At 43.9% G+C, this 27,514-nt stretch overlaps 1 protein-coding gene and 1 long non-coding RNA gene across 11 annotated transcripts in view; both read left to right on the forward strand.

The window, feature by feature from the left end:
• Positions 1 to 27,514, forward strand: part of AFF2 (AF4/FMR2 family member 2) — a 458,044-nt gene that overhangs the window by 158,804 nt on the left and 271,726 nt on the right. For 8 of the 10 annotated variants that reach the window (XM_045472325.1, XM_045472327.1, XM_045472329.1 and 5 more), the window contains exon 3: positions 4,730 to 5,590. The exons of the other annotated variants lie outside the window; for them this stretch is intronic. In XM_045472325.1, coding sequence (XP_045328281.1) covers positions 4,730 to 5,590 — 861 coding nt within the window. The remainder of the gene's footprint in view (positions 1 to 4,729; positions 5,591 to 27,514) is intronic. 10 annotated transcript variants of the gene reach the window in all.
• Positions 5,614 to 7,547, forward strand: LOC123595101. The gene is made up of 2 exons (XR_006711039.1): positions 5,614 to 5,822; positions 6,150 to 7,547. It is a non-coding gene; the product is annotated as an uncharacterized LOC123595101 (long non-coding RNA).

Consider the following 27,514-nt stretch of genomic DNA (forward strand, 5'->3'; position numbering starts at 1 on the left):
GAGATTAACTGTAAAACTATTACAATTAGAGAAAAAGGAATTACTAAATCACACGGATTAGCCACAATGAAATAAAAGGAAAAAATGAGCCCCCAAACTTAAATTATTTTGTGACTTTTATTAAAAAGAAATGCCATGGTACAAATAGCCTCCTAGGACATTAGTCTTGCAATGAACTTCTACTTACTGATTTGTAGATAGCATTAGAAGCAAACTGAGGCAACTTTGCATTTCCTAAAGTAATGAGAGGCAAAAAGCTTAAATGGAGGAGTGCTGTTAGTCATGAGCCACAAACCAGACGTGTAATTTATGCCTGAAAATACTTGGAAAATGCATTTCCTTGATGATGGAGAAATTGTGATTACTTAGAAAGTAATAGCTGCAGAGGTTACCTTTAAGAATCAACCAATTATCTAGCACGGGAAGGAAAGAATCGGCCTATTGAAAGAAGGCTGTAATTGATTGAAATGGCTAAATTTCATTTTTGCCATGTTTATAATGTCCAATCAAGACTGCCAAGGATACCTTGCTCCTTAATAGGATTACTAAGACTCCGGAGGGTGAAACAGAACATGTGGAGTGTGAATCACAAGTTGCTGTGGTGTATAATGAGAGTGCATCGTGCGGGTGTGCATAAATGTATTTCAGGCCCCATTGGGTTTTCTGTCTGGTAGCTCTCATAGCTACATCTTGAGAAATTTAAAAACCGGTTGACAGTCACCCAGCTCTGGTGGTGGAGAGGCAGAGAGGCGACTCAGGCGACCTGGACTGTACTGGTAATTATTCAGAGATTGTTCAGTGGTGGACTTTTTGAGGCTATGTGTCTGTGTGTCCTCTGTCCTAACCCTGCCTCGTGACTGTGTTGAATTTGCCAGTATGTGTCTTAAGCATGACCGTGGTCATTCCTACCTGTAGCCGCAGCACGTCTGTTATGCAAAGCATGTGGATCTTCTTCCTTCGATCAGCAACTCAGAAAGTGTCGCCAGTGAACTCAACCTCGAACTGTCTGCTGTGCAGTTCCGCTCACGAGTCTCTCTGAGACCATTGCTCTGTGAGGAAGCTAGTCTAAGGGAGTGGACATCCCTTCATTTCTCCAAGTTGTCTCGGCTCCGCCCCTAGGTCATTTGTGCACAGGAAATCCCCACACCTGGAGCCATTAGCCTAGCCCCCTAACTCCACATAGAGATATGCCTTCACCGAGTTAGACTTTAATGCAACACTCTCGTTTTTTGTCATTGTAAGAAAAAGCCACGTAAAGATCATCTTTGCATCTTCTGTGAAATTGGGGCTGAAAAAAATGGTTTTATTGTACAGAGGTTCTTGTAACTGAACCAATGAGAAGAATTCCTATTACGTTTTAGTATCTGAAAGCCATTTGTCTTATTTAATAAATTAGGATATGTCTGCTTCCTTCCATCTGACAAAGAGAATTCTATAAGCTGGGAGCTTTTCCTTTTTGCCTTAGCTATCAGGAAACTCAAAGTTCAATTGAATGTTCAATCACAGTAACCAAGGTAGCCTGACTTTTGCTTTTCTGTTGATGTACCTTTTACTCCAAGCTGTTGCAAATCCTTTATTTTGATGTAGGTAGGGTATGAATTATAATTTGATTCTGTTCGTGTTAGCAATGAGTTTTTGAGTACCTGATGTGCATCTGACATGGTGCTAAGCCTTGAGGATATAAAGGCGAACAAAAGGCGGTCTTTGACTTTTAAGAGCTCGTAGTTTTATGCAGGAAAAGAAATCATTACTGTAGCATACCCTGTATGGTAGGAGGTTGACCTTCTGGACGTATTGAGAGAACTTTTAATTTTCCTCTGATTTTATTTACGTAGATACAGTTTTAGACATTGGCCAGGTTAGAAGTTCTCCTAATTTCAAAACCTAGAGATGGGAAAAAAATCTTAGCATGCATTGGAAGCCCAGATCATTATAACAGTAGAAGTTAATGAAGAGACATTAAAACCTAACCAAGGTTCTCTCCATTGAAGAAAAGATGAGTGTGGGTGGCCCCTTTTTTTGCTGCTAAACTAGCTTGCTTGCAAGCAGATGAGTCTCAAGTTTCTTGAGACTTGATTGTGTTGGCCCGGAGAGAGTGAATTACTTCTCAGGGGTTTTGAGGTATTGTGGTGGTCTTTTTGATATCACGAGGCAAGGTTCTGATTCTGTAGAACTCAGTTTCAGTGGAAATTCAATGAACTTTCAATGAAAGTCCAGTAACCTTTCAGTGAAAGTTGGGTAAGTTGAGCTTTGAGCTTCCTGGTAGCTAAGGCAAAAAGGAAAAGCACTCAGCTTATAGAATTCTCTTTGTCTAAGGGAAGGAAGCATATCCAAATTCATTAAAATGAGACAATGTAAACTAAAGGTGTTTGAAATGGGAAATAAACAGTTCAGACATTTGGAGACAGCCAGGTATTAGTGTTCGTTAAGCAATAATCTGACCCAAGAGGTAAACTGTTTGAGGGACCAGAACAACTTTGCAAGTATTTAAAGTTTGCATCAAAGCTGTACTGGGATTTCAGCATGATGAGATCTCCTTGTTTTGAATTTAGGGTCTGGATAGGAGGGAGACTGGTTTTGGCTGCTACCCAAATGGTTCGTTTGTACAACGTCATCGAAGGAGACCCCACTGTATATACAAAGTTTATTCTGGCCTTAGCTGAAGACTAATTTATCCCATTAAAATGGACAAACGTAGGGATTTTTCAGGGAATAAAAATGAGTTCTGCTCATATCTATCTATTAAATATGCCTTTCAAATGTACTTCTGAAAACGGAGCGATTATTCGGCTGAGGATTATATGGAATGTTAATTGTTTCATCACTGCTTTAGCACCAGTGTTGCATGTGAGGCAATATCAGATGTTCTTGTGGATAGGAAAACTAAAATGGACATCTATTGGATCTCTAAAACTCCCCCTCCCCAACAGAACCCTTTTAACATATATTTAACATACTTTTCCTTAATCTCTGGAATCGTATTTCCCTAATTGCCCTCATTTCTTTGGAAATGTCTTCTATGATTTCACACATGCTGTGAGTTGGATACTGTTTACACTCTATGGAGACCATGTTAACAACGGGGCCAAGGTCACCAGTTTGATTCCCTCTCTGGTCGCTCCTTCTTGGTATCCTTTGCCGGTTCCTCTTCTTTGCTCAGTCGCTTAAAGGTTGATGTTCCCCAGGGTTGCCTCCTGAGCCTGATCTTCTCGTTCTGTATTTTCTTTCTCTGGGTGATTTCATCCATTTCCTGCACTTCACCCTCCATTCATCTGCACCCTCTTCCATCCTCACATACAGAGAACAGCACACGGCCATACAGCCTAGGTTTAGTCTGAAATCCCAGGCTTGGATAGGCACACCCCCGTGTATGCCAGGAGATGGGGCTGTGTTAAGGGCAAATGAGAAACCTGAGATGTTAAACCTCTATCTGCAGTGGAGGCGGTATCCATGGGGAAGTTGTCACTGCCTCCCATGCATGGAGGGCACGCCTATGGCTCCTGGGAGCCAGAGGTGACGTAGGGTGGCTGTCTTCCCCATCCAGTGGTCCTGCTGCCACATGGCCCCACGGATGCCAGTAGCCATGTTTCATTGCAATATCTTGGGCCAGGATGGTGCAGCCTAAGCACAAAGAAGTCCTTTGCCCTTCTGAATTCAACCACTTGTTTTGAGAACACCTTTGGGCAGGTAAAGGGAATTATAAAAAGGCGCTCTCGGAGATGAACAGCTGAGCTTTTGTCAAAGTCATTTCCAAGTATATAGCTAGCCACCGTTTTCTAGTTCTGATAGCTGTGCTTTCTGTATTACAGAAACCCATGCAGGAACTTAATTGTTTTAAGAACAACCACAGCCATTTTAACAAGATTAGTATTTCCTGCAGGGGAAGATAGAGCCGGTATGTTGATTGCCCACAGAATGATTTAGTGGCCAACATCACTTTGGAAATCTGACTTTGTTTTGATTTACGTAAGCAGCGGTTTAAGTCCTTGAATAAATTTTTTTCTGAATCATTGAAAAGACACAGGAGAGCTTGAGTCAGTGTTGATGAACAATTGCACCATTTCAAAGCAAACAAGTATGAATCATCAATACGTAAACACAGTTGCCCCCAGAATGTGTAGGCAGACACTAGTAATTTATACAGTCCTTTCATTAAAAGGAGTTAGATTCGCTTTAGTCATGTTAGCTCAATTAGATGTTGAGCTTCTCTGAACCAATATATTCACGACCGCACGGTTTCACCGACTTCCTTATCCAATGGGCTAAGCCTTTTTCATGGTATAATGTGGCGCAAAGGGCTGACGTGTCAAGAACAAACATAAGTCGAATGTTCCATTACAATTCCCGGGCTCACCAGGCTGAAGTTGTCCCTCACAACGCGGAATGTAACGGTTCAGCTCCTCTGACCTAAAAGAAGTTATTTTGCTAATAAAATTCTTCAGCGACGTCATTTAAAACTTTCTCCCAATAAGCACGTTTAAGGATAGGCCAGGGAGTATACAAACGTTAATCACACAGCTCATTCCAAGAGGCTCTTTCCGTAGTGTTATTGGGTTTTTTTTTTTTTTCTTACATAGCACATGAAAAGTATGAAATTATACGGCAGCATGAGAATTTTAAAGAACCCTATATGCTAGTCTGCTTAGGACATCTGTTTGAAACATTAACATTAGGAAACACAAACCTATTCATTCTCTCTCCTCCCACCCCCATCTTTTTGTTATTTTAGACAAACAAAGGTGATGCACTTGCCAACCGAGTCCAGAACACGCTGGGAAACTATGATGAGATGAAGGATTTGCTAACTAACCATTCTAATCAGAATCATCTAGTGGGAATCCCAAAGAATTCTGTGCCCCAGCCTCCCATCAACAAAAACGAGCCAAGCTTTCTCCCCGAGCAAAAGAACCGAATGCTCCCACCTCACCAGGATAACACTCACCCCTCGGCCCCAATGCCTCCGCCTTCTGTCGTGATACTGAATTCCACTCTAATACACGGCAACAGGAAATCAAAAGCTGACTGGCCACGGGATGGTCATAACGCTAGCCTTGTACCAGCCAGCCAGGCCAGTAGCCAGCCAAACAAGATGCAGCTGCCTGCGCAAGACCAGCCCCAAGCCCGACTGGAAGACTTCTTCGTCTACCCGGCTGAACAGCCTCAGGTCGGGGCCACCGAAGAGTCAAACCCATCTGCGAAGGAAGACAATAGCCTCAAGTCCAGTGGAGGGGATGCTTTCAAAGAAATCTTTCAGTCCGTCTCGCCAGAAGAATCTGAATTTACAGTGCACGCTCCTGGGTCTCCCCTAGTTGCCTCCTCTTTGTTAGCTCCCAGCAGTGGCCTTTCGGTTCAGAACTTTCCACCAGGGCTTTACTGCAAAACAAACATGGGGCAGCAAAAACCGACCGCGTATGTCAGACCCATGGATGGCCAGGACCAGGCTCCGGACATCCCTCCGACACTGAAACCTTCCATTGAATTCGAGAACAGCTTTGGGAATCTGTCATTCGGATCACTGTTGGATGGAAAACCCAGTGCGGCCAGTTCAAAGCCCAAACTGCCCAAGTTCACGATTCTCCAAACAAGTGAAGTAAGTAATTTTTCAAGTTTTGTTTGTTTCTTTCTTTTTTTTTCTTTTTAGTTCACTTCTCTCACCTCTATAATCAAGTATTCACAAGCACCTCTTATTTACCTTCTTGAGCCGTAGATGAGACTCTTCAAGGTCAGAGTCTGAGTCTTGATCTTCTGTGGCTTGTGACTTGACTGATTAACATTCTGCAAATACAGTTAAATCTCCGTAATGTGGAATGGCAGCAGACAAGGTCAGTCTGAGTGAATGAAAATTTGGACTTCTAAAATAGTTTCAGAGAGTGCACCTGTAGCAATATGTACAGATTAGTAACACTGGAGATTGTAATTGGTCGTAAGCAGTATGCGGTCCCTGAAAAGATTGTGAGCCACCGTAGGCCTTCACTAGCAAGTAGCAGGTCATAAGCATAAAACACAGAAGTTCCTTAAGGTACAAGACTGTACAAGTGTGATTTGCTGGCATCGGAAGTGGAAGGCATTCCTTAAGAATCTTAGTTTCTTGAGTGTTTGTGGGGGCTATTCCTTGGCAAGATCCTAACGTTATCCTCTGTATCCCTCAGTCCTCCCTTCTGCACCACCTTCCTCTGCAGGTACCTACATAGCCCTCTTACACTACCTTGACCCCTTCTGTCAAAGCCAAAGGCATATGCTCAACCACAGTGCCGCTGGGTTTAGAATGACTAACTGTCCTACCCATCTCAGGAGTCATTGCCTTATAAAAGAGAAGTCGGAGGGACCAAAGCCTCTCCCAAAGGAATGGATCGCTAATGATTGGATCCCAGGCCTTGTGGTCCCTGGGTGGGGGACATATATTGGGTGCCCCTCAGACACCACCATGTAAGCGGCTGCCTACTGCTCCTCAAGTCTTGACTGGAAGAAGCCACTGCTTTTAGATTGGATTCCTGTTACTGGTGCCTAAAGGCTTGAAAAGACACAGAGGAAGAAAGTAGGTTGACATTCTTACTCAATAGGAGTCACAGACAGTCCGTGTGAATTGTTGCAGATTCTGAGGTAGTGGTGTCTCAATTACAGAAGTCTGACCATGTGCACCTCTGGCCCTTCCGCCGTTATCCGTACTCAGCAGATGTGGGGATGTCAGAGGATGATGGGAACACAAAAGAAGGGGAGGAGTGGGGCTGAGGGTTGTATTTTCCGAATGCGTGTTTTTAATACTGTTTCATTTCTGAGGCGGTTTCGCTTCTCATCAGTCATCAAGTCTTGTCAAGCTCCCCCCTGAGTATCTCCCCAGCCTGTCACCTCTTCACCCTCACCGCCTTTCGGAGCGCCCGTGGGCACCCACAGACAGCCCCTCCTATCTGCTCTCCCTCCCTCTAGTGTCACCTCTTTTCCAAACCATCCTCCATTCAGGCTGACCCAGTGGGCTGACGTAGCCACATCACCCCTGCTTTGCATTCTTCAGTGCCTTCTCATCGCTCCCCGGACAAGGTCCAAATCTCTTAGTCCCGCGTACAAAGCTCTTCACGCCGATTCCATGCTTCTCCTCTGACTTCACGTTTCACCGTCTCTTCGTGCACAGATGAAATCCCAGCCACATGGAGCTGCCTGTGGCTCCCCATCATGTCACGCGTTGTCACGCTTCCTTGCTTTCGTGCCTGCTGTTCTCTCGGCCTAGAGCATCTGTCCCCACCCTCCCTTGTCTTCCGGTGAAGTCCTGTTCCTCCTTCAGGTCTACCCGATTGTTCCTTTCTCTGTGAAAGCTTCCCTAATTCCACCAGGCTTACTACAGACTGCTCCCCCTGGAGTCCTCTAGGGCCTTACGTACCCTTTGACTGGCACTTACTTCGTGTATCATAGCTACCCGTTGATATGTCTGTGTCCTCTATTAGACTGTGAGCTCCTTGAGAGCAAGGAACGTCCCATTCTTCTCTGTATCCCGAGCGCCTAGCAAGTGCCTGGTACGTGGTAGCGACTTAATAAATGTTTGCTGAGTGAATGAATTTGAAAATTGGTTACTTGGGGCGCCTGGGTGGCGCAGTCGGTTAACCGTCCGACTTCAGCCAGGTCACGATCTCGCGGTCCGTGAGTTCGAGCCCCGCGTCAGGCTCTGGGCTGATGGCTCGGAGCCTGGAGCCTGTTTCCGATTCTGTGTCTCCCTCTCTCTCTGCCCCTCCCCCGCTCATGCTCTGTCTCTCTCTGTCCCAAAAATAAATAAAAACGTTGAAAAAAAAAATTAAAAAAAAAAAAAAGAAAATTGGTTACTTGAGTACATTTTCGAAGCCACGATGTGAAGCAACTCACACGGAAAAGGTAAACGGTTGCTTGAAAATCCATCGTTCGTTCTATCTCTTTAATTGGACTCTGATTGCCCGTGTCTCGTTCTGCTCTGCTCCTGCACAGTCATTGGGAAGTCCTAATCCTAATTTCCACTGGATGACTTCACACAGGATTGTAATACTTAACATCCACAAGGAAACGTGCCTTGAGAGATGAGTATAATGAGAGGCTGGGATATTGTTCTTGTCCCTTCTCTTGCCCCGGTACCTGGTGGTGTTCCCTCCTCCCACGGCAGCGCCATCACTCGGGACTGGTCTGGGAGTTGTACTGGCCCATCAAGGGGTCTGTCAGCCTATGTCCGTACCTCACAACATGGCTGACCCAGATTCAGAAACGACTTCATGCTTTTGCTCAGCACTCTGGCGCACCAATGAGAGGTACATTTCCAAAGAGAGTCTGAGCTATCTTCACTCTGGAGACGATGATCCAAGGAGCAGCCTGTGTGCACGCAGCCTTTGGTGACAGCACAAATAGACTTTGGTGGAGCCTTGTATGAAAAATGGGTCAGGTGCAATAGAGTCACAGTGAGAGATCAGTGAAGAGAGTACTTATTTTAAAATATTGGTCTCAAGAAAGGATTTGAAAGAGGGGTAGACACAAGCTTAGGGCCCTCAAGTCAGGAGAACATCCTGGCTTCAAAGGTAATATGAAAAGCAAGGGTAGGAGGAAAGGAAACCGGAGATTGACAGCCTGACAGGGAGCTTAGAAGGGTGTAGATTAAAACATGGGCATAAATATAGACGGGGTGGAGCATTATGGAGCTTTGCACCTAATGGAATTTATGTGGCTAAAACTCTGACCAAGGCTGGAAATTCACCCTATTAAATCTTGATGCACTTTTCAAAAGCACTTAGCATTAGAATTCAGCCCCGGTCCCTGGCGCTGAGAGGTCCAGGCGTTGGGTTCTGGGTCCCCGGTCAAAGTAGCCATCGTTGATGAGTGGCAGCATTCCTTGGAGTTATTACTTAAAAGGGCTTGTCCAGAGAGCGGTCACAAAGAGGGTCTCTTTGTGTACTCCCATCTCTGTCCCTGGTTCTAGTGAGAGGAGGTCGACCCGTGTGTTAGTGAAGTGCATTTGGGAGCAGTGGGGGGCTGAATGCCCAGGAAACAGACCGCGTTCTAAGATACACAAATAAGCAGATACTAATATATTTGTGAGTTGGGAGACACAAACTATTATTGAAATGACACGAGCACGTGCCTATGCCCTTGTTCTTTTCCGTGTCTGTGCTTGTGTCTGGAGTGGAGAAGTGTTACTTATGGCCCATCCTTGACCTATTTCCTGGCTTCTTCGAATTTCTGTATCAATAAGAAGGATTCTAGAAGTCTAACCAACTTTATGGCGAAAGGTCAGCTTTTCAACTGAAGCATGCTTTTGGAACAAAATTTGTTTAAAAACTTAGTTTTACAGAATTTACTAACATTCCAGGCAACCAAAAAAAAAAAAAAAAAAAAAGGAGAAAAGAAAAAGACTGATGTGTTCTTCAGTTGAGCTTAGAAGAATTTTCTGGGAACTGCATCTGAAAACAGTAAAAGGCCTATTTATATCCAGTGGAAACTGAGGGTACTTGCAGATGGTATTTTATTAGGAAATGAATTTGTTAATAAATGTAGCTTTATACGTGATTTCATTACATACATTTTTGCTTATGTTTCTCATTGGGATACAAATCTTTTGGTGTAGATAGCTGTGCATTTTGGCACAATTTGTTGTTAGTATTGTCTGGGAAGTAAATGATTGCATGCAAATGAAAGGGCCAGTGACAGGTATGAAGTATTTCCATCCTAAGTCAATAAGCTTTCATAAGTACAATACTAACGTGTGGAGAGTCATCACCATAAAGGATCATTTGCCTTGCAAGCCGCTCTTGGCTGTGACCCTAAGGCTATCTGAGGCTCCAGCTGCCTCCAAATTAGGAGTCTCTTAGCAAAGTTTGATGGAACCCATAGGAATGATGGGATCTGGCGTTCGCTTATTTGAGTGGCTGGTTTTGTTAACCAGCTGCAAAGCTCTTGCTCACATTTGTGACTGCCCGTTTTGTTGTGTGTCCTGTGCAGTGAACACTGTGGATATAATTAGCTTTATGTATTGTGAGGTAGATGGGGAAGCTCAAGTCCCTTGGGGGAGAACCGCTGAGGATGCTGGGAACTTAGCACTCAGGTGCCGGATGTGCCCAGGCAGCTCCACAGGAACCACTGAGGCAGCTCCTTCAGGGAAGGTTGCTGTGTGCAACCAGGCCGAGCATTTGCCACTTGATGTGCATCACCAGTTTATTTATTTGGGGGCCCACTGTCACGGAAATAAAATAGCACCCAGGCAGTCTTCTTCCCACCCCATCGGGACTGATCTTAGCATTCAGTCCATGCAAGCGTAGGATCCAGAAAGTTTTGTATGTCCTCTGTCAGTCCATCCCCTAGTGGTTGCTTTTCGTTTGTGCTTTTTGACGACGTCTCCAATGGCATGGTGTCATTGGTGTTAAAATTCATTTTCCGTGGGGCGCCTGGGTGGCTCAGTCGGTTAAGCGTCCGACCTCAGCTCAGGTCATGATCTCACACTCCATGAGTTCAAGCCCCGCGTCGGGCTCTGCGCTGACCGCTCAGAGCCTGGAGCCTGCTTCGGATTCTGTGTCTCCCTCTCTCTCCGCCGCTCCTCTGCTCATGCTCTGTCTCTCTGTATCTCAAAAATAAATAAAAACATTAAAAAAATTAAAAATAAATAAAATTCATTTTCCTTACCACATGTCTTCATCCCCTCATAACTTCAGTGTCTCCCTCAGCTGACTGAAGTGGCCCCAGGGAGGCATCTGAGAAGGAAAACCGGTGATACAGATAGAACACGGAGCCTTGCACTGTTCGTGATGGAGAGGTCAGAGGTGCTGGGTGATCAGGTAGGGTGTCTTGGGAGGGGCAGCTGAGACCATCCTCACGGTCTCGGGGTGTTTCGCCAGCCATTGACACAGAGGAGTAACCCCGGGAGGTCTTACAGAGATAGGATGCAAGATACATTTTGAACTTGACCTTGAATCCTGGGTGGGATTACAGTAGGTGAAGAGGGATCAGGAGGGCAGTTCGTATTTGTGCGAATAGGGATGGATGGAGAGAATGGCAGGTACCAAAAAGGGAGGTAAGAACACAGAAGATACATTCTGAAGATAGGCCAGTTTGTCTGCAGCTGTGGGGTTATGGCACCAAAGTAAGATAGGGCTCAAAAGGCTGCCTTCTAGGTGTCTTGAATGCCTGGGTGATGTGGCAACCAGATGGTAATGGTGAACTTGAAACTTGACTTTCCCAAAGGCTTCACGTGTGGCAACCTAGGAACTGTCTCAAGCCAAGTGCTCTCACCAGCTCAAGCAGTAACTTCCGAGCTCCAGTGCTCTCTACTCCCTTTCAAGAAAGCACATCTCATTTCTGGGGTGCCCGGGTGGCTCAGTCGGTTAATTGTCTGACTTTAGTTTCGGCTCACGGTTCATGAGTTCGAGCCCCGCATTGGGCTCTACGGCTGGCAGCATGGACCCTGCTTGGGATTCTCCCTCTCCCCTTTTTTCTCTTTGCCTCTCCTGCTTGCACACACACACACACACACACACACACACACACACTCACTCTCTCTCTCTCTGTCTCTGTCTCTCTCTCTCTCAAAAATAAACATTCTTTAAAAAAAGAAAGCACATCTCATTTCTTACTCTGTAGACCTCAGCTTCTCCTCAACATGCTTTCCCAAGGCTCTCTCTAAAGTTGTGCCAAAATGGTTGTACTCAACCAAGCTGCCTTTCCTGGGTGCCCCTGCCCTTCGTTGTCCCTTTCCATCCATTTGCTCGTTAGCACTAGGCAAACTGAGGAATAGAGCTCAACTTTGGCTTGGTGAAGGGCTTGTAGATCCCCGGTTTTCTGTGCGTGTTTTTTGTTGTTGTTGTTCCTTCTCATTTCCTCAAATCCTGTTCTTTAGGGTCTGTATTTTCTCTTGTAAGACTCCATGTAAGTGATTCTAGCCACCAGTGTCCTGGAACAATGTCTGCTATTTCCACATTCCATGTTTGCAATGAATTGGGCTATTCGGTTCAGCACAACTGTCTTGGTGTTCTGTGCTTTTAAATCCCTTGTTACTTTTAACATTCTTTTGGTCGGAAAGAAGCCAAAAGATTGATTTCTTCTTCTTCCACTAAAAAAAACAACAACAAAAAACAACAACCTTTGATTCTTACACTCTGCAAATTTAAGTCATCCTTAATAATGATACATTTTGAAACATCACTATTTATTAATAATTTCAGTGAATCTTCAGGAGATGGCTGAAAGTCAATCTTACGTGAAGGAACATGTGGTATACTAGCAAGTATAGTTTGGACGATGTCTACTGAGCTCTGGGTTCCACATCTGGCCTTGACTTGCTCTGTGAACTTGACAGAGCGATTTCGCCTCTCGTTACATGGGGAGTTCCAACTAGCTCACCAGTGAGGTTTCTTCTAGCTATACATCTCTGAGGGCATGCTTCTCCTTTGTGTTGAGCCCAGACCTGCCTTGTTTGTGAAGTTACTTCAGCCATTCCCTTGTCATGCACCCGCACCAAGAGTGTGGGGACAGCATGGAGGGATGGAAGCCTTGCCTGAATGCCTCTTACCACCATCCTTCCGAACAGCTGGGGACGTTTTCAGACTAGGGAAATAGGGGAAAGCTAGAATTGGATCTTCTTTGGGGATTGGATACCAGTTCATCCTGGATTAAACTCATTTTTTTAAAAAAGATAAACAGCTATATGCTGTATTTCACTGGAAAACACCAAGCTGTGAACTCAGGAAATAGCCTCCTAATCCTTTTGTCACTACCCACTCACATCGTGAAAGATGGAGAACTTCTATTTTCACATTACTTCTCGGAAAATATTTTGACAGATTCAGTATGCAGTAAAGTGATAAGCTTTTGTTATGTGTGTTCCAAATCATCCTGTTATCACTGGATATATCGATTAGCTTAGTACATTCTGAGCCAGTCATAAAAAACAGGCTGCTCACATTCTGTGTTAAAGAATAAGAAAAATTGACAAGTGGATAACCATATTGATTCAACCCAAATAGTGAATGCAAAGGGCTTCGGAGAGGAGTTATAAACTCTTTATGGCTGCTGTAAGTCTCTTTAGTATTTTTTAATTGATGTGAAAACAAATAATCCTTAATTAGCCATCTTTTTAAAAAGTACTGTTCTTTGCTTACCAAGTGAGTTGATAATATAGGTGACAATAATGAAGACCTACTACCTTTATACTTTAAAATCTACGAATGCTTTCACATACATCGTCTTATCCTCATCTTACAGAGGTGCAGTTGACAAGTAACAATTGTGTCTGTTCAAGGTATACAGCTAGATGTTTTTATATACATACACATTGTGAAATAACCTCTGCGACTGAGCTAATTAACATACCCATCACCTCTAGCTGCCACGTTCTGAGCATGTGGTGAGAACACTTAAGATTTATTCTGTTAGCAACCTTCAAGTACTGCCTGAAACACAGTACTGCTAACTGTACTCACCATGTTGTACATTAATTAGCTCTCTAGAACTTAGTCATCTTGCATAACTGAAACTTTGTACCACTTAACCAACATCACCCCAATTCCCCCTCCATGTAGCCATCTTATTTGGATCCGACTCTTAAGAGAGTCCGGGATTATTGTCATCCCCGCTTTTCATAGGTGCAGAAGGGTAGTCTCAGAGCGACTAAGAGTTTCATGCCTAAAGTCACATGGCCAGCAAGTGACTCTGCTGGGACTAGAAGCCAGGTCTTCAGTGCCATTTCCACAATGGCATTTGGGGTCCAGTGTGCTACTGTATATATATGGGTTAATTTTCCAAAAGTAGCTTCTCTGCTGGCATATAAGGGGCAGGAGAATAACGAGCTGAATCCAGCTTAAGTTGAAATTCCCTTGCTGGGTTCATATTTCAAAAGTCTGGGGCCAAGCATACCAAAAGAGCAATTTTTCTTGTGGTATTACAGGTTACAGTCATGTGTTTTTCATTTACAAATATGGTGAGAAGTAGTGTTTTTGCAATATTCCTAAATGAGTAACATATGACACAACTTGTTAGAGGACCTTTCCTTGGTTCATAAAGTTTCTGAGTTTTTGCCTATTTGGTAAGATGACTTTAGCAGAGCGCTCAGACAACATAGCTAAAATCTGGATTTCTGCAGCCAAAACGCAACCACTGAGTAGATAAGCCTGAGATGTGAATGAGAGGTCACTAAAACGTGGGCATGTGAATGATTGCCATAGAAGTTACGAGTAAGACTTCTCTCAAATGTTTGAACCCCCCTACCCCCCGCCAAGCAGACTGAAACAACTTGTGGGTCATGAGATTGCAAGAGTAGTTAACAAAGAGCAGGCAAGGTCCCTGGCTTTTACTCATAGATACTCCATGGGGGAGTCTCCCTGTTCATCAGCACAAGAATGCGGTTCATCCATGGACTGCCTACACAGAAAGTCACTGTGAGAATAAGTGAGCTACGTAGCTGTGAAATGGCTTTGAAAATTTTACAAGACTCCAGAAACGCAAGACGTATTAGTTTTCTGTAGATGGCCCTAACAATGTGTCATAAACTGGACGGCCTCGAACAACAGAGATGTATTCTCTCCTAGTTATGGAGGCTGGAAATCCAGAAAGGTGTCGGCAGGGCTGAACTCCACCCACTTGCTCCACGGGGGAATCTTTCCTTGCCTCTTCTAAGCTTCTGGGTGGCCCGTGGCTTGTAGTGGCATCGCTCCCATCTCTGCCTTCATCTTCGCCCGTCTTCTCCTCTTGTGTGTCTCTCCGTGTCCTCTCCTCTTCTTGTAAGGACATCAGTCACCAGATTTAAGGCCTGCGCTATATCCCCGATGATTTCATATCTAGATCCTTAACTGATTACATCTGCAAAGGCCATATTTCCAGATAGTCACATTCTGAGCTTCTGGGTAGAGATGAGTTTTGGGGGGGGGGCACTATTCAACCCACTGTGAGAAGGGTCATTCTTCCACTTCCCCGACCAGGAATGGAGGGAGGCCAGACGGTATTCACTGTGAAAAACCCAAGCCAGTCCCTAGGAGGGAGGTGGGCTTCCCCATCTCAGAGCCGACTTCAGGTTTAGTCCACAATGGTTTGGAGCCCGATTCTCTAAACTCTTCAATTTGTGCCTATGTGAAAGATAATTTCTGTGGATAAATGATTCAAATAAAAGTGTGGAAAAGTGATTTAAAAAAAAAATCTTTTAGAATAAGTATAAAGGTTTTTGTCTTAAGTAATAGAGAAAACAGAATTTGTTGATGCAGTTGACTCAGTTATGAATTAGAGCTTAGGTGGGCAGGCTTATTCTGTGGAATAAATATTTTCGGTTTTGTGGGCCATACAGTCTATGGCAAGTACTCAACTCTGCCTCTGTAGTGTGAGAACAGCCATAGACAATACCTGAATGAACAGGCATGGCTGTATGCTGATAAAATTTTTTATATGAATACCGAAACTCAAATACCATGTATTTCCATGGGTCATGAAATATTGTCTTGATTTCTTTCAACCACCTTATAGTATAAAAATCATTCTTAGCCTGCGAGCCATATCAAACCAGGCAGTGGGCTGTGTCTGACTTGGCACAGTTAGTGAGCTGAGACCTGGACTAGATCTAGACAAAGCTTCAGACAGCAAAAAACATTTGGCTTCCTCTGCCTGTCGTCAGCAGGAAGATGGCCTTGAGTAGAGAAGGAGAAAGGTCAGCCCTGCAGCTTATAGTTTGCAGAATCCTAGAGTCATGAGAGATGTCTGTAGTCGAGGGAGAGTGGACCCCTAGAAGGTTTTGCACCCAGGATCAGAAATACTTTTTTTTTAATGTTTACTTATTTTTGAGGTGGAGGGAGGGCAGAGAGAGAGGGAGACACAGAATCGGAAGCGGGCTCCAGGCTCCCAGCTGTCAGCACAGAGCCCGACGCGGGGCTTGAACCCACGAACTGTGAGATCATGACCTGAGCCGAAGTCGGACACTTAACCGACTGAGCCACCCAGGCGCCCCAGAAATACTTTTCAAACCGAAAATTGTATCACCATTCAGCAGGGTTCTTTTTCCTTAGTAACTCAGGAGGTGAAGGTGGTTCGTCTTTTGCTGTTTTAGAATTGGGGTGCCTGAGTTCCCAGGGCACTGAAGTATGTATTTGACTTGGGTGTGGGGTGATAGGGATTTTTAAGATTCTAGGAAAAGCAAGTCCTCTTGCACAACCTGAGTTTTTGAGTCCAATGAGAAGAAAGGGCTAGTGGTCTGTGGCATCCCCTACAGCCTCTTCAGAGCTGATGTGTAGCAGGGATTGTGCCTGTGTATACACATGTGCATGTGTCAGTGTCCAAGTTCTCTCTGGGAGGCCTGAGAAAGCCAGTGGCCTTCTGGGAGGAGAAGGCTAGACAATGATGGCTTTCTTGGCTTTCCCCGTGAAGTTTAGCCCAGACTCCAGGGCAGTATCTAGGTTCTGAAGGACTGACAGAGGAAAGGATCTATGTCATTAAGGCTTTAAAGTTGAAACAGGGTTGAGCTAAGCCTCCAAATACACGGTTTGATGGAAAAAAAGAAGTCAGATCTTAGCCAGATCAAATGAACTGAAATAAAGCCTTAGAAGTTGGTGCAGTTCAAGGGCCGTGATCCTGTGATACAGGGGTGTCATGATAGCTCTTAAAGCGTGTACCATAGAAGAATGTTACATCCGTGTTGTAATTTCATCAATTAGGTTCGTGGGGGCAGAGGTAGCTGCCGTCTTAGACAGTTTCCAGGGTCACCATTCACCTAGCCTACGTATGTGAACGGTGACTCCTAAAGCTGGTTAAGGAAATGTCCCTGGCTTTAGAGCAAAGCTGTTGTTGGACCTGCCTTTGCCTGTCAGCATCTTATTCATCCAGGTCTTGAGGCAGACTTACTGGGGAAGCTGGCGTCCTCTGGGATACCCGGAAGTGCCCTCCCGGGCACCCAATGGAGATGCAGACCAGGATGCTCACCGTAAGTGGGGTCTTACCAAGTCAAATGGTCTCTCCCATGTGTCGAGGCACCCACACTGTCTCTCTGTAGCTCTACTCTGCTTGCTTGAACAAACGTGGTCTTTAGGTCCTTGGGAAGATGAATAGATCTAACTAACATCCTCCCAGGCAAGATTGATGGGTATAGAGGACCCATATCAGAGAATTCAGTTTGAATCCACAATCCACCTATAATAAATCTCAAAGAAAATGGTCTTCTTGGATATTTGAGCACAACATTTGGCCCAAGAACACACATAAGAGAAACCCAAGTGTAACATTTTGAGTTGTTCACATTGAGGCTGATGTTATGAATTGTGATGCTTTAAATCTGAAAATATTGTCATATGCATTGTCGAAGAGATCCGTTAGAAGAGAATACCTAGAAGACATATCTTCTTTTATCTGTTTTATCTCCTCATTCATCCAACAAACTTTTATTGAGCACCCATTGTGCGCCAGGCACTATACCGGGAGCTCGGAGGCCGAGATGACGAAGACATGTTGCTTGATCTTGAGTAGCTTAAATCAGGGCATGTGGACACAGAAACCGAAAAACCACTGTGAAATATGATACATGGTTGTTGAATATTCTTTGGGACTGGAGAGGATGACTAAGACTGGCTGAAGTGTTCAGGAAAGCCTCTTCAAGAAGGCAGTGACTGGTGTGCTAGCTCTTGAAGTATGATTGGAAGTTTTCTTGGTGGAGTGGCGGTATGGACATTTCCTACAACGTCAACCCACATTAGGTTGCAAACGGGCCTGATGATTCCTGAGAGGCAAAATAATCCTCCGTGTTTGGGGAGTTCAGCTGGAAGATTGGGGTCTTGGGGTCAGCTCCAGGCGTTGAGGAGCTTTTCAGTGCTCTAAGATGGCCGCTGATGTTTTAAGAAAGTCATGCTGGAGGAGGGACCGACAGGGACTGTAGGAAGGGAGGAGCAGGCATGATAGGGCTGGTGAGGTTCGAGGCAGAAAGAGCACTGAGCAAGCTATTAAGGTATTCCAGACCAGAAATGCCAGCAATTTGAATTAGGCCATTTTTCAGATTTTTAAGGTTGAATTTGGGTAAGATTCAGTGATTACTTAGGTGGGCCGTTGAGAGGAAGCTGGCAGAGAGGATCTAAAATGGCTTTGAGGTTTCTAGCTTGGGCCATCGGTGGATGGTGACACCATTACCCAATAGCCTTTATTTTGACACCCAAATCTTCACAAAGCAGGTAAGTTTCTTCTGTCTCTTTTATTGTCATGTTTTCATGATGTTAGAGGCTTTGAATGTCGTGTTATTTGATTAATGTTTGCATGGTGCTTCTCGTGCAAAGCTTTGTAAGAAAAGTCATGATTATTTTCTTATGCTTCAGTGAAGGATTTATTTCCTATAAATGGCCTTTTTGGTTCTGCACTTAAAAATTAATATCTTAACTCGGAAAGATTATAGTACTTCAGAGAACATGGGAAAATATGCTGAATACTTTCTTAGAAATCACAAAATTGGAAGTGACAATTTTCTGTAAGTTATGGAGTATATTAAATATTGAATTATGTTTTGTATGTTGTAATTTTTGAAAATTAAATGAACACATTTCCAGTTGAATTTTTCTGGCAGTAATAGCTGTGGACTTTGCTATGATCCTTCCTGGCTTTTTTTTTTTTTTTTTTTTTTTTTTTTTTTCCTTTAGACTCATGCCGTCAACACAGGGAATGTGCTTACAATGGTGAGTTGGGGTAACTTTCCACTCAACACTATGCTCCTCCCGGCCATAATATAATCTTAAGTGGGAAATTGCATCCTTTGGTTTTGGTGGAGTTGGAATAGGGTTATTGCAACTGGCTTTTTATATAAATTGCTACCTTAAAAACTGTTCAGCTCTGCTTCCTTGCCTTTATTTGGTGGACATGGTCATTGCCTTTCAGTTAAGGTCATGAATTTCTGCCAGTGGAAGCAGGAGAAAGGAGCAGAACTGAGTTTACGACATGTTTGCACCTCATGGTTAGTAAGATTGACATTGTGTGTTTCAAATATAGGAAAAACTTGATTTTACTTATCCACTCCTCCTCTGTCCTCAACTATTTTAAATTCTCTCTGTAACTCCTGAATATCTGGAAATTATTCTAAACACAGACTTGGGGAGCTGAAAGCCTCACGTTTTGGAGGTGGTGAACACAGAAGCCAGGTGGGAAAAGGTCTCCTTAAAGGCCTCACTGTACCTAGTTACAGATCTGAGCCTTGAACTCTAGACTTGTAACTCTGGACATTAAGGTAAAACAAAAAAGGGGTCGATATCTTAAAGAACAATGGTCTAGTTTATAGAATTAGAGAATCTGCACATTGGAAGGACCCTGCACAGCCAACCAGTCCAGCTGGCTTGATAGAAATGCATTAGTCTGCTCTTAGGTGGCACATTCCTCACTCAAGAATGGGAAAGTCCTTAAAGGCCACAAGTGAAACCTTCATCTGAGAGTACTTGCACCAGAAATTATCAAGTGCAACATGGAACTTGGCCACTTTCCGCAACTCAAAGATAACAGACAAAAGTTCCTTCATTGGGATGTTCCGGCAAATATATTACCCCTGTGAAAAACAACATCTAGTTTCTGTATTTTGACTTCTGAAGGAAAAGGCATCCCTGCCACATAAATATGTTCATTTCACCTTCTGGGAGGAGAAGCAAGGAAATTGCAGCCGCAGTGTGTTATTGAATCTTCCTGAAATTAGCCTGTAGAGTTTGGGAAGATTGAAAGATTGAATGCCAGTGCCTTCACACACACAAAACAAAAAAAAAAAAGGCACTCTACCTTTGCTCTAGTACTGGTTCACCTCTTAAACAGCGTTAGTCAAAATCCCCGTTAAAAATTTCTGTGTTCTATATCACAGCTCTGAAACAGTGAAATGTACATTTTGGCTTGGGAAGAAATCACCGACGAAATATTCGACTTAGTTTGTGGATTTTAATTGCGACGTAATTTACTATGTGATTTACATAGGTAGACATAAATATATTTCTTTCCGAACCATATAACAATATGCGTGTAAAAGCCGTGGAGTAAAACAAACAAAAATTGTCCTTGATCACTGGTAAGAAAAGATTACGGTTAATTTTTTTAAATGGCAGTCTGATAGTAAAGTCAAAGTGGCATGGGGGAAAAATGATTTCACTAATAGAAGTTTAAAAACTGCATTTTCATAAATCAAGAGTATATAGTACTTAGAGCTAGAAATAACAGTGTTGTGCTTCCTGTTTTGAATACGCCATTAGGCATTTTTGTCTTTGCATTCCTATTTAATCTGTACAGCATTATTTATTCCAATAATTAGTGTTAACTTTCTTGGCAGTAGGCAATATAATTACCTTTAAAATTTAAATGGGATAAAAATGCCTTGAGAACATGGTTTAGGAAAACCCTTAATATTTATTTTCAGTTGCCTCTTTAATTATTCATTTATGGAGTATTTGAAAAAAAAAAAAAAAAAGGAATCTTGAAAACTGGGAGGCCACACTGACAGAATGACATTCCAGATGAATGGCTTCGTGTTCTCTGTTGGTTGAGTAACATCCTGGACGGCTAAGCCATTAGTGATGTCCAATGGAAGCTCCACTACCCATTTACCTTGCCAATCTAAATATATTTCATTTATTTTGTTTTAAAGTTTATTTTTTCTGAGAGAGAGAGAGTGAGACAAACGAGTGATGAGCGGGGAAGGGGCAGAGACAGGGAAGGACAGAGGATCCGAAGCAGCCTCTCTGCTGACAGCAGAGAGCCTGATGTGGGGCTTGAATTCACGAACTGTGAGATCATGACCTGAGCTGAAATCGAGAGTTGGCCGCTTAACTGACTGAGCCACCCAGGTGCCTCTAAATACATTTTATTTAGATCACCCCACACTGCTTTTTCTTATTATGATTGGTTTCCATTAAAATAAATCTCTCTCTTAACCCTGTACCCGTCCCTTTCCAGGTTGTAAAATCCCAAGTTTGTCGCTCACCGAATTACACGCTTTAACCCCTCCATTCACCAGGCAAGGAGGCAGTTGCTTTAGTTTATTTGAAGAGTCTTAGTGCCATGTATGTGAATCTTGATTTCGAATATAAATATGAAAGTGATTATTTTCTTAACTGTGTAAGTTAATGAGAAACTAGCTTTTCAGCCTAATAAACCCTATAGTTCTGAAGGAGCATACGAGTCTCAAAGAAAATCAATGTTTCTAAAGATGGGAGGAATAAAGTTCGTCTGTTCTGAGCCATTTCTGATGTATTGAGCACATCTACATGCGCAATGTAGTTTCGGTTTTATGGGGGATTCCAAAACATTAGGAAAGACGGCTGGATTTTTACCAGTTCCAGTCAGAGAATAGGTACTTGGCACAGAATAGGTGGAGTCCATAGCATATCGGAGGCAATTCGAAAATAATCGCGAGAAAACGTGTCTTCTGTTGTGTGATAACAAGGAGAGCAAACAGGAGGGTGTTTTCTGTGCGGGCCTTGCCTGGAGATGCGAGCCCTGAGACTGACCAGCCAACAAGGCTAGGATCTGAGGGGGTGAGCCCTCTAGGTGAGGGAATTAGGTGACAAAGGCGAAGAGTACAAATCAAGAACAGTTTTGATAAGTAACGACCAGTCGCTAAATCGTCTGATGTTGTCAGGCACCCCTTCTGTGCAGAGTACATTCAAGAAGCTTCCCTCTAGCGTGGCAGCTAAGATATGTACACAGATAATGACAAAACGAGACCAAACACCAGGATTCCAGGAGCGGGCAGTGTGCTACAGGAGCCCGGAGGAGGGAGACGGGCAGGCCGGCGGGCAGGTGTAGGATGGGTCTGGGGAAGCATTGCCATCTGCAGCAGGTTCTAGAAAGCACTACCATGAAATCATGGCAATTCATTATCTTTTGGGGCCACTAGCTCCTTTCCCCAAATGGATGTATCCAAACAATTTCGTATACACTTGCTTAGACTTTCTGAATACAATCTGTGCACCCTCCGGGGAGTGCGTGTACCCCAAGTCGACACCTCTGGCAGAGCAGGGAACAAATGGCTTCGGAAAAGGGTAGAGCCATATTCACATTGCAACTCTGTCGCCTCTACCTGTGGGATTTGGCCAAGTTTCTCAAGCCCTGGGTCTCAAGTTTCTCATCTAGGAGACAAGGACAGTAATACCCACTTCAGAGTACTGAGGCATGAAACGAGTCCGCAGAAGTCACGTGATTGCGTCACCAGGGGCCAGACACATTCCACTTCTCACGGTACCGTGTGGCTGTGCATGGTTCCCTGCGAGCAGCGGGACTGGCTGCCTGGCTGTGCTGTTTTATTAAGTGCTGTTTTTCTTCTATCCATTCCCCCCAATCAACAAGCTATTTGTTTTAAAATGATCCCTAGGATTTAAAGGGAATGAGCATATGGGGCAACATGAACTGGGAGATAATAATCCCACACTGGATTCCTAGAATAAGCAAAGTCAAAAATGAGCCTGAGTGTTCTCTTTGGATGTTGTCGATCACGGTGTGCGGGCAGGTGCGTGTACGTGTGTGTGCGTGCGTGCATGCGTTCGTCTGGGTGTGTATGTGAATAATGGGGCTTTGTGCTCTCTGTTTCACCCTCCCCTCCGGAGGGCTTTGTGCTTTCATGTTCCTCGGTTATGCCTGAAACCGTCTTCCTGTGTCCACTCTCCCCCCCCGCCCCCGTTTGTTTTGATTTACTGATGGATGCCTCAAGATTTTGGTAGGAGCAATCCAGCCTCACAGAAATACACACACAAACTCAAAAGTTGACATGTATATACTCAAAAGCCCATATAACAACAGAACAAAAGCAGCAGGTGACGAGTACATACTATAGTTGTTGTACGAACTTCTAATGTAGCTTTACAAACATGATATTTAGAGAAGAAGTAAAAGGAGGGTGGCAATAGGTGGTGGGGTTTAAAATCAAAAGTTACTCAGCTGGTTGTCATACAGGTGACTCAGGCCGGCTTTGTATACCATGAGCGTTTTGATTGCAGGGCTTAAACATACGTAGTCCTAATTTTAAGAAAACTGGTGGAATACATACTCGTTACACAAACAAAAGCCCTTCCATTCAGCTTTTCATTGCTTTACAGTTATTTTCTCCCAAATAAAATGAGTAATTATTTGAAAGTACTTTTAGCACACACACCATGTGGGCTAAGCTTGCTCCTGACATCCACAATCCTTTGAATGGAAGTGCCACAGGCACCCTGCCACTATAGGCCACAGCCAAGTGTCATGTGAATCTGAGTCTCACAGGTTATGTAGGAAAGAAAGGACAGCCACACCAGCCTGCTCCTGAGAAAGATGCAAAATGCAGGGTCTAGAGAACAGCGACAAGATCTTATGTGACACTAGGTGCTGAGTAGGTATTTCATCCATGTATGTTAGTGGATGGGTGGATGAGTGGATGCTTGGATGGATGGATGGATGGATGGATGGAGGGAGGGAAGGAGAGAGGGATGGATGGAGGGATGGATGGATGGAAGGAGGGAGGACAGGAGGGAGGGTTAGAAGGATGGATGGGTTGATAAATGGATGGAGGGAGGGAAGGAGAGAGGGTTGGATGGATGGATGGATGGAAGGAAGGAGGGAGGATAGGGAGGGTTGGATGGAGGGATGGATGGAAGGAGAGAGGACAGGAGGGAGGGTTGGAAGGATGGATGGATGAATGAATGGATGGAGGGATGGAAGGAGGGGAGGAGAGAGGGATGGATGGATGGAGGGATGGAAGGAGGGAGGATAGGGAGGGTTGGGTGGATGGATGGAAGGAGGGAGGACAGGAGGGAGGGTTGGAAGGAAGAATGGATGGATGGATAAATGGATAGAGGGATGGAGGGAGGGAAGGAAAGAGGGATGGATGGAGGGAGGGAGGGAAGGAGAGAGGGATGGATGGATGGATGGAAGGAAGGAGGGAGGATATGGAGGGTTGGATGGATGGAAGGAGGGAGGATAGGGAGGGTTGGATGGATAGATGGAAGGAGGGAGGACAGGAGGAAGGGTTGGATGGATGGATGGATGGATGGATGGATAAATGGATGCAGGGATGGAGGGAGGGAAGGAGAGAGGGTTGGATGGATGGAAGGAAGGAGGGAGGATAGGGAGGGTTGGATGGATGGATGGATAGATGGATGGATGGAAGGAGGGAGGACCGGAGGGAGGGTGGGATGGAAGGATGGATGGATGGAGGATGGTGGGTGTTTCATGAAAGCCTAGCAATGTAGCAAGATTAGAATCAGGCATGGTTATTCACTTACATGACAAAGACAACTTTTTGAAAACAAGATCTTTGTGATTTGGTTTATGATAGTAAACACTCTGTATTTTTTCTAATCAGAAACTTACATGAAATGATCCTAAATTGTATTATTTGGCTATTTTTTTCCCTTGCTGCTGAGAAATTCCAAAAGTTGATGATTTGGATAGGTACTAATTCCTAAAGCCCAGGTCTTGGTGAAGTCCACTAAAGAAATTGTGGTGCTCAGGAAATGGCAGATATCAGTCTCACTGCCATTGTCATTATTAGAAAGACAGTTGTTCTGGAGTCAGGAGTGGGAGTGGATATGCGTGTTGCTACACCACACCCTTGCCTGAGGTGAACGGGGTGGAGAGATTTGACTAGAACTTTAGGAGCATCTAGCTGGGCTGACTTGCGGTCTAGGGTCCTCTTGGATCGGTCAAGTCCATCCCTTCTTCGAGCCACTTATTTCTCAGCTCTATCAGAGGGAGAAGTAATCCCTGCTTTGCTCTCCTTCAAAGGCTCTCCGAAAATATACTGAGTTCACGGATGTGCGGGTGCTATATAAACTGTAAAGTGCATTATGCATGCAAGACAGGAGCGCCCCAGATCCTTTTACCGGCCCGCGCGAGACCACAGGTGTGTTCCTCTCCACCACTGTGGTTGTATCAGGCTGTGTAGTACTCGGTGGCTGAACGGCTCAATATTTGAGGTTAAAATATCACGTTTTCAGCTCTAACTTAGTCTGTTTGTGCACGTTGACGGTTGCCATGTGGAAGTGCCTTTTCGACTTTGCTTTCTCGTGCGCGTGGAGGGAGGGTCGGAGTGGTCCTGGACTGTTGCTCTGTTAATTTGGCCCGTGTGCATTTATTTTACATGTTTGGCTTAGGTCTTTTTAAGTGCAGAGTTGATATTCAGGGCCTGTGCTCCCCTCTCCGTGGAGAAGTTGTAACTGCAGTTTTTGTTGGGGAGCTTTCCAAGCCTGGCCGCCCATCCCTCCACTCCGCCTTTCTCTTGACAAAACTCGAGCCCCAAATGCTTTGCCCATTCCTGGTCAAGGTTTAGACTCGAGCTCTTCCTGAGCGGTAAGACGCTTTTAGTTGGCATCTTGTCTCTCGGAAGACCACTTTTCTGGGATCACTGACTTCTGTTGGCTTTTGAGACTTGGGGAGGTATTTAGAACATCTCTTTTTATGCGGCCGCATTGCCCAATGGAAACTTGCTTTCTGTTGACTTTACATACTTGAGATGAATTTGGGCCTGGCTTTCATTAATTTTACCTATACTTAATTGCTTGGAAATTACCCCATGTGAGAGCCTTTGCAAACATTTTAAATGAAGACAGGCTAATGTACAATCTCGACCTGAAAGGCATTTAAAAATTTAAAAGCATCATCGTTGGAGAGGAAGTGATGGAAGCTATTCTCAATGAGTAGGATCATTATTATTATAAAATAATTAATGAATATAACCGGCCCTTCCTAATCAGAAAGCTTTCAAATTAGAAAGAGTCAGCCCTTAGAATTCTGACCTCTTTGCATTCAGCAATGTCCAACAGTTTTGATTTTGAAGAAAGCTTTTGGTGGGCCTTTAAATTTGTACACTTAGCTTCAAATGCAGCGTATTTCTGTAGTGTTCTATGTGAGCCCAAATCGCATTTGCTGAGAAATGCGATTCATTTCTATGAACCACTTTTAAAAGGCAATATAGCAAGCTTGATAAAGGGGGCCACCTGTAAGTATATCATTAATGAGGCAGAGTCCAATTTCCTAACTTGGCCCCTCTCTTCAAAACACAAATTCCTGTAACCATTCCAAACAGCACTCAGGCACTTAGAACAAATATATACCTGGCCACCTACACACCTATTTGATTTCCTAAATGTCAGAGCAGAGCTCCAGAGTTTAAAAGTGAACCTCAGTAAGAAAGTATCAATTTGCAGAATAAGCACCCCAGTAGCTAAATTGAGAAATGCAATTGTAATTATTTGGTGAAGTAGAAATCAGGTCACTGCAGCTGCACGTTGGTGGTAGTACAATAAACTTAGAAGGGAAATGTCTTAATTTTTTTTTTTTTTTTACTCACATTGCCATCTTTTAACCTTGGGTTTTTTAGAACCTGTTTTTCCATGGGCATTATCTATATTATATATGTAACACCAAAGCAGCTCTTAGGCTCCAACAGCTAAGTGGAAATAAATGTGTATTTGTTGAAAAGCTTTTCTAGTGTACAAGGAGAGAACATTGTTTTTCTGCTTTAAGGAACATAACTTCGAACAGGCTCCAGGTTAGACATTTCCAACTAAAGACATTTCTGTAGGTGCTTAAGTTCAAATTAAATGCGTTAAAACCCAAATTAGAATCAATCTGATGTGAGCCAATTTAGTCTGAGCCACAGTCCTGGGCAATGACAAGTGAAGTGCTTTGTCAAGGCTTAGCTCAGCTCTTGGCAGAATAGTGGACCAGTGGCTTCCACTTGGGAGAATAGTGACCAGTGGCTAAAAGTAATGTAGTAATTAGTTTTGCACATTAGTTAGTTCTTGCATTATTTACACAAAACCAGGAACATTTTCAACCCAGCTAGTTATGCCTGTCCCATAGCAGGAATTATTGGAGGACGCTGAAGGAATATACTGGGTCACCTAAAGCATTTGCATAGAGATTTTAAGTGAATTTCATTCCTGGATAGCACAAAGTAGCACATGTGGTGACTTTATTTTCCTAGGAGTTCGAGGTGTTTGTGTGTGTGTGTGTGTGTGTGTGTGTGTTTTAAATGCTGGATGAGGTATTCAGAATTATGAATAGCTAAATGAAATGCCCAAACTCTAGAATGGGTCAAAAGAATACCACTGTAGATAGGAGCCATCTCAGAACTCCCACTCATGTACATGTAAGGGTTTTGGAATTTAATGCTCCGACTTGCCAAATATCTCCCTTTTTCTGAAGAACTCCCTTCCAGCCCCCTACCGAAATATTTTATTTTTTAAAATTGCTGGTCTTTTGTAAAAATTCACAACTTTAATATATCATTTTCATTCATTGATTTCATTCATTCATTCGTATCATTCTCCTGCTCTGTCTCTTTTTCTTTCTCTCTCTCTCCCATGCCCTTCCTCTCTCCACCTCCCTCCCTCCCCCTCCCTCTCTGCCTCTCCCCTGTCCCTCTCCCCCTCCCTCCTCCTCCCACTCTGTCTTCCTCCCTCCCTCTCTGTCCCCCTCCCTCCCTTCTTTCCTCTCCCTCCCCCCACCATAGGAACTTTCATTTTCTTCTCAGGTGATTTGAAGTCCAAAGGCCTGTGTACTGTTTAATTTCGGAAATCGCCAAGATGGAATTCAGTGGTATATTACTTGTGGAACTTTTCAAGTGTGTAAT

The sequence above is a fragment of the Leopardus geoffroyi genome, chromosome X, assembly GCF_018350155.1.
Source record: "Leopardus geoffroyi isolate Oge1 chromosome X, O.geoffroyi_Oge1_pat1.0, whole genome shotgun sequence".
In the NCBI taxonomy this organism is placed as follows: Eukaryota; Metazoa; Chordata; class Mammalia; order Carnivora; family Felidae; genus Leopardus; species Leopardus geoffroyi.